Below are 8,480 nucleotides of genomic sequence, written 5' to 3' on the forward strand. Positions count from 1 at the left end.
GTAGTATAAATAGATATCACAATAGATTGATATTAATCAATAATAGTAAAAGGTAAAGGTATCATAAAAAACAATACAAAATATTAAAGTTGCTGTCAAGTATTTGTTTTAAAGAAATGTATTTTGGCGGTCAAACCTACGGCCAATGAAATGAGGCGAACCACTTCTATGGGTGTGAAGGGCGGGATGCGTTAAACGGTCCAAAACTCGTTTGTTGCTGACATACCTATATATTTTGTCATGGTCAAAAGTAAAATATAATATAACATTTTTTTTAACCAACTGGCGCCCTCTAGCGGTGTATATTATAATTATATCTGATTAGAAGTTGCTATAAAGGAATTGCTATCTTCACAGTCGTAAATTTTTGACTATTTGTTTTATTAATTAGAGAACAGGGATAATAATTGATTTCAATATTATATAATTTTAACTTGAAATTTTTAAGATACTTAGACAAGTTTTCATAAATGTGTTTTTCAAGTAAATTTTCTGTATAAAATTTTCGTGCTAATATGCATAGTTATATAATTTTATTTTAAAAATTCATCAATTATGAAGTATATAATTGAATTTGCAGATTAAATCTTTATTACAATTAAGTACGTTGGGTTCTACTCATGCGTTATATAGCTCATTTTTTAATTATCTAATTAATAATAATGCATTTTTAAATCCAGCTAAACAAATTTTAACATAATAAATCCTTTTATTCTTTTGGGTGGTATTTTTTTCTCGAACTAAAAATTAATAATAGATAATTTCGAAAAATAATTTATTGTGATTACTGTAATGGTCGGTAATGTTTGTTATTGTGATAAATACAATTATTATTAAATACAAATAAAAACGAGTTTTTTGGGTAAGAGAGAACTTAAAGTTTTGAATTTTTTCACATATTGAAATATGAAAATTTGTTTTTAAAATAACATTCAAAACCATACAGTTTGACTGGATTTCTTTAATGTTATTAAAAATAAATTTGATTTTCCTACATCATTAATATTTTAGCTTTGATACCAAGCTAACAAAATATTAATCTGGCTGTTATTTTTTTAAACTATCTATCTTTACTTTTTCTCAGCGTCTATTGGATCCTGATAAAAGTTATGCTAATAGATTACAAATTGCATCTAGTTGATGTTCTCTAAAAAAAAAAATGAGAAAATTTAAGTATTTTTAATATTAGTGATCACTCTTTAAGTTTTTCATATTTCTAGGTGATTAAAGGACACAGTTCTTCTCACCTTTAGAATATTTTTTTTGTCTAAATATTACTTTTGCAAATAATTTGATTTATTTATTCAAATTATAGTTAGTTGTGTGAGAATGTTCAAACTTTATTTTAAAACATTTATGTTAAGGTATTTTATAAAAGTGATTTGAATCCCTTTCAAATTTTCATAATACTGGATCCCAATTGTATTGGGTTTTTTAATTTTATAGCTACAAAATATTAACAACATTTAATTATTGATATTTATACATTTATATTATAGAAATGCAGTCATTTCATTGTATTGGTTAATAAATAATCTAAAATAACTTTTTGGAAGTTATTATTTAAAATTTTAATATTTAACTTAAGTATTGTAGTTATAAAGTGTATTATATATTTATTTTTACGTTATCACTTGTGATAATAAAGGTTTTACTTTCAGTGCAAAATCATTTATGAGAAGTTATAATGTAACAATAATAATACTAGATACAAAAATTTTGGTATCTAAGATTTTAGACCTAATTCTATATATATTTTGTGAGCCGATACAAAATAATCAGTTGAATTTTTTATACGAGCTCTATTTTATAAGACACATTTTTACAAAAAAGATTTTATTATGTATTAAGAAATTGTCTTTTGAGTAATTTTCTTGAGTATACTTGTCTTGTCAGAAAAGAAGTAATAATATTATATTCTTTAGGTAATATTTTGCAGTACATTCATTAAAAATGGGTCTATTGACAGATCCATCAGTTGGTCATGGAGCTCTAACTAGTATTTTTGTACGACATCACAATCGGTTTTGTATAGTTATGTACATTGGATCTTTAATATTATTTTGTGTTTTAGCACACAATAGTTTTAATTCACGTAAGTCAAAATTATTTTTATTTAATAGAATTTATTAATAATTTGCAATTAATGAAATGTTTTTTTTTTTCAAATTTAGAAACATATTTTTCTGAAAATGCCCTTCTTCCTGGATTGGTTAAAGGCCAAATGAATGATAACACAGGAACATCTTTTAGAGAACATTATCGAGAACTAAAGTCAGAAGCCTATGATTATGACAATGAAATGCCTCATTCTTATTTGCTTACAAAATTAAAAAAATTACGTTTGGAAACTTACTCACATAATTTTACATTGAATTACCCATTAAAGAAAAGCATTGTAAGAAATTTGTTAATTTTTAAAAATATATTTAAATAATCACATTAAATAAATATTAGGTTCAGATTAATAGTTTTAGTCAAAACAAATATATATTCATAAAATGGTTTTACTTAAAGACTATTAAAGTTATGATTCTTTATGACTCTTTAAGATTAAGTATAATTTGTGATATCATCACAAATTATAAGTAAATCATTAAAGTCGACTATTTTTTTTCAGTTATCTTATTATATTACTTATTATTAAATAATAAGTGAAGATAAAAATCTATGTTGCTTTTAAAGTTAAAAATGTATATTCATAATAGGTGCACCAATTAATCCATTAGGGTTTAAAGTTTTTTAAGTTGTTATATAATTAAGTCTTAATTCAAAAAATATTTAATTATTATAAGTTAAAATATAATAGTGCAAAAACCACTCGAATAAAAAGTTTCAACAAATTATAAGAGGGTATTTAAAGTTAATAATCTTAAATGATGAGATTTTAGTTTGCCATAAGTCTGAAAAATCAAAAAAAGTCAGGTAATTTCAAAATTGTAAGAAAAGTTATTAAAATGTTATGGAATTTGATGATTTTGTCTGAAATTCTTGAAAATTGATTGAACCCAACATATATATGTAGAGTGTCCTACCGTAATATACTAATGTGACTTTATAAACTTAAGTTAAAATTAATAAATTACAGTAGGACACCATGTCTATAGACTGTTAACTGAGTTAATTTTCAAAAAATTTTAGGGACTAAGCCTTCTCTAGTTTTTTAGTAAGAAATATAGCTATATCACTGCCTAATAACTAAAAGTTATTAGTTACAAAGGTATGAAGGGCATATTCAAGTATTTCAGTGTTAATAATAAATAATCTATTTTGAAATACTAGAGAAATGAAAAATTAAGTGAAACCTGTTGTGTCATCAGTAGCTGCATGAGTCACCTTATAATCATAAATACTAACTATAAAAAAATTTAATGTTAGGTTTGTTAATAATGTGTTGAAGATTATAATTGATTAATGAATAATTTATTTAGTTTCAATGCATCTCAGTAAGAGAAAATTAATATTTCAATTTTTTTTTATGTTAGTAATTATGTTCTAATTTACATAATTTTAAATCATTCCATACCAAATTTTTACAGGGGTGAATTGATATATTGAGACAAATTTATATATATATATATATATATATATGTGTGTGTGTGTGTGTGTGTGTGTGTGTGTAAGAATTGACAGGCAACAGGGACAGAACAAAAACACAATACTATTATTTATAATGTATATTATTATTCACACACAAAAGCCATGTTAAATATTCTCAAACCATATCATGTATAAACTAAACACACATATGAATTAAAACGCACACAATGAAAAAAACACGTCTTAGCCCACTCACGACTTAATGTAAGTTTCCCTAATGTTAATATTAGATGATATCGCTATCTGCTTCCAGACTCTGGAAGTGTTGCCATCTAGACATCAATAGTATCCAGATATATAAATGATATTTAAATAAAATTTTTAGAAACTAGAGAGTTTTAAACTTTGGGTTTTTCTAGAATTTTGATCAAAAAAACATGTTTTTTCTATATTTAAGTTAATATAAAATAAAAAATATGTGTTATTTAAAAAACAAAATCTGATAAGACAATTCTAAAGTAATTTTTAGAATCAGTGACTCTGAAATACTTGGACATGAAACCCTTCTACACCTGTAACTAATAAATATTTTTAGGGAGTAGTATTACTAAAAGAAAATCAATATTAAAATATTGTTGTTAAAAATAAATTAACTTATTATTTGCAGAAATATGTTGGACGTAACATTTATGGTATTTTAAGGGCTCCTAGAGGAGCCAGTACTGAATCAATAGTTTTAAGTGTACCATATAGATCTCCAATTAGCATTTTACCCAGTACATTACCTGGACTTGCAATTATGTTTCAACTAGCACAATTTTTTCGTCGTAAGTTGATCATCTATCCATAGTATTATTCAAATTAGTGTGAACAAAATATATTTATAGATATTCAGAAACAATAATTTTTTTGTAGATTACCATTTTATTTTTGGCATTTAAAATAAATCTTCAAGAATTTATATATTCATATAAATAAATCACATAAACTCATTACCACGTATAATTACCATATAGCATAACCAATGTCTTTTCTACTTGAATGTGTTAAAGCTTTCATAAATAATTGTGTTATTTAAAATATTTATAGATATATCCAAGTCTTAAATTCTATGCTGACTATACTTTTCGACAGTGTAGTTATAACCTCAGGTTTATAACTATCATAGCAAAGATTAACTCTTAAAAGTTTGGAATATTAGCATAAAACTGAATATATTAATATATTTATAAAAATACTAAATAATTGTTTTAACTAATTATTATTTTAGTTTTGTTGCAAAGTTGAGGAGGCATTAATTTTATTTATTATGTGTTTAGTTTTTAAAAAAATGTTTATGTCTGTTGCCACTTATTCTCAAATTAAAATGAATATACATATAATACATATTAATGACTAATATGTCAAAAAAACACAAATTGTATCTAGTGAAGTCATTATCCTCTAAAATCAAAAGAATTTCCCTAATTACTTGTAAATGGGGGAAATTTCTAAAAAAATTACAATTTTAAAAATTGATAAATTTTGACATATTTCAAAAAATTTTTCTTTAAACTGCCTTAAATTTTTAAAAAATAGATGAATAAAAAAAATTTTTTTTATAGATATCTTAGGTATTTTCATAGCATTTGGTATATATTTTTTGAAAATCTGACTCTTTACCTGTTCACAGGGAAGATTTAAAATGACAACTTCTACACAAAAAAATGAACTTTTTCAACTTAACTTTTGAAAATGTGTCTATGAATATTAATACTTATATATATATTTAATGATTTAATAATCTGTCTAGTTTTCATTATAAATTGAGAACTAAAAATCCCAATGTCGACTATTTTATAACAATTGTTTTGTAAATTTTCCTTTATTTTGAGAATTTAGGGGAATATTTTTAAAATTTTAAATTAAACAGAACTAGAACTTAAATTTTGTTATGTTAAAAAAATCTGCATTTGTTGATGTAATCATTTTCTTTTTACTACAATTACTTTTGGATCATTTTGAAAAACATGTATTTGCTCTGATAAACCCTGTACAATGAAAATTAACAAGAGATGTAAGAATAACTGACAAAAACTGTGTAATAAAAGAAAAAACTTACCTATGGCAAGCAATTCAAAATAATGGATATTAAATTATAAACGTAAATAAAGAATTATGAAAAACCAAAAATAGAAAAACTATGGTAAGCAACAAGGAAGATAACAAGTAAGGACCATTAATATGGCCATGTATACAAGGAATTATGAACTGTATCTCAAAAATCACTAATAAATTCAAAATAAGAATATTGTTCAAATACAGTCATTGGAATATTATTCTGAAATTAAAAGGGAGAATTAATGGAAATGCAAACACCTGGTATCTATGAAAAACCGGTGATCATGTGGGAATTCATAAGTTGGACAAACAGAAAGAGTAATTTTTACAAGAATTTGCAGTAGAAAATATGCCAAAAACAGTGTACACGAAATACAAAATGATAAAATCGAAACTTTAAATAAAGAAGCTCATGATGGAAAACAAATGTACAAGAAAGCAATAGAAATTTTAAAATGTCTAGAAAATTATAACAGAGAGATAGGTAGAAAATTAGCATGACTTGGTGACCAATTATTAACTGAGAAAAAAAAGAAAATAACATAATATGAGAAATAGTCATATTTAACATATCAAAAAATTTTTAACGTAGAAAAGGAATAGTAAAATATCAAGAATTTCAAAAACTAAACACAAACAAAAACAATAATAATATTATAATAACAAGTACACATTTTCTGTCAATAATTATCGGTAAAAAATGTGCACACAAAAAATATAAACTTTGCACTTCACATGAAATTTTTCTTATATTTTTTAATCTTCGGATAAATAGCAAATTTCTTATTTCAAGCTTCCATTCACAATATATTATTAATATTAAAAATAGTATTCAAGCAAATATAAATCTTCTTTGGAAATATGTTAATTCCCTTTGAAAATCAAATAGTAATGTGCCCGATTGTGTTACATGTGACAACATCTTATATACTAATATTTCTGTAACTGTCCAACTATTTGCTAATTATTTTTCTAGTGTTTATGTTGCTGATTTGATGAATCATAACATGTAGTCCTAATTTTAAATGTTGCTTCAATGAATAATAATAATCTTAATCTTAGTTCTTGAACTATTAATCATATGAAATTTTTGATTTAATTTAATAGATAGCTTGGATACGTATGCAGGTACCTGATGGTGTTCCATCAGTGTTTTTAAAATTGTGTAGATCAGTACTAATAAAATCGTTACATCTAATTTTAAATAAGTATAAGTCTAGGCTATTTCCCTGATATTTGGAAAAAAAATATTATTAATAAATGTGTTTGCTGATGACGCTAAACTTATTTCTAGTATTAAATCAGGTCGACTTAATTGTTTACCTATTAATATAGATTAATGTATTATTATAACTTTTACTCGTTGAAATTATAAGATTAATTATAAAATTGATGATGATGTTATAAAAAGAGATTACTATTGATTCCAAAATGTCTTTTTCATTAATCATGGATATATGATAAGAAAAGCTTTTTAAATGTTGGGTTTCATTAATAGGAATATGACAGAGTTTAATAATATCAATGTATTTAATTTTTTTTTATTTTCATTAGCTAAATCTCATCTTGAATTTGTTTCATTTGTATGATCACCGAATTATTTTTTATACAGTCTTTTAATTGAAAATGTTTAAATCAAATTCTTTAAGCTGTTAAGTTATAAATTAAATATACCCTATAACTTGTAGTTATCCCATTTTGGATTCATGTCTTGTAAATTAAGGAGATATGTTACAGCTATTATGTCTATATTTGATTTATTAAATGGTTTTATCAATATCACTGAACTGTTTTAACTGAATAATTGGTTTTACGATACCAAATCAAGTTTAAGAAAATTCAATTTGTTTCATGTTTCATTTTATAAAAAAACAACTAAAGCTCTGCATCTTTAATCAAATAATAAAATAATCCTAAATACATTAATAGTTTGTTTTAATATCGTTAGTTTTACATTTTGGACTAAATATTTTTCATAAATAAACTATCTACTATTCCCATGATTAACTCAGTCAAGTACTTAAGTGTTTATCATGGGAAATACACAACAAATTAATACCACCACTGTAGTCTCCCTTTGTGAAAAGGAATTTCTTATTCATATTAAAATATTATACTATATGGTTTTTTTGTGTCTGTTATTCATTTTTCTCAGCTCTCACTTGACCAATTTTTTTAAACAATACGTAAAATAATCACAATTATTATTGCTTAGTTAAAGATATATAACCCTCTTTTCTTTTGGAATAATCCACCAATTTCTTAAAACTAAACACTAACTACAGATTTGCACCGAAGTGTTTCTTATGATGATGATTTGAATCACTGTCAGATATCATCTATACTTGTGCCAACTATACCACGACCACACTGTGCTACTTTTTGGTTACTTTTATTTACAAATTATTCTTGAATTCTTAAGTATACATACTGTTCATTTTTATTTCTTAAAAAGGTCTCAACTTTGTTTTTTCTCTTTGATATTTGACACTATTACATAAAACACTACATTCTTTAAACATACATTAAATTAAAGCTAATACAATGTAATATAAGATGAAAAAACCCAGCACAGTGTAGACAAGGCATAGATGGGACAAGTATAGATGATATTTGACAGTGATTAAAATCACTATCATAAGAAACGCTTCGATGCAAATCTGTAGATAGTGTTTAATTTAGAGAAATTGGTGGATTATTCCAAAAGCAACATCAACTCTTATTTCTTTGATTATATCCTAATTAGTAGTTCTTTGATTTTAAAATATAATATATGAATAAATACTAATTATAATTATTAAATTTAGTATGAAATTGATATTCAATAATTTAATATTGTA

At 24.0% G+C, this 8,480-nt stretch overlaps 1 protein-coding gene across 1 annotated transcript in view; it reads left to right on the forward strand.

The window, feature by feature from the left end:
* Positions 1–441: 441 nt before the first annotated feature.
* LOC126908087 (glycosylphosphatidylinositol anchor attachment 1 protein) overlaps positions 442–8,480 on the forward strand; it is a 13,847-nt gene continuing 5,808 nt past the window's right edge. The window contains exons 1-4 of the mRNA XM_050689962.1: positions 442–602; positions 1,926–2,095; positions 2,175–2,398; positions 4,208–4,367. Coding sequence (XP_050545919.1) covers positions 1,954–2,095; positions 2,175–2,398; positions 4,208–4,367 — 526 coding nt within the window. The 5' untranslated portion in view covers positions 442–602; positions 1,926–1,953. The remainder of the gene's footprint in view (positions 603–1,925; positions 2,096–2,174; positions 2,399–4,207; positions 4,368–8,480) is intronic.

This window comes from Daktulosphaira vitifoliae, unplaced genomic scaffold, assembly GCF_025091365.1.
Source record: "Daktulosphaira vitifoliae isolate Bord-2020 unplaced genomic scaffold, ASM2509136v1 Scaffold_5, whole genome shotgun sequence".
Lineage (NCBI taxonomy): Eukaryota > Metazoa > Arthropoda > Insecta > Hemiptera > Phylloxeridae > Daktulosphaira > Daktulosphaira vitifoliae.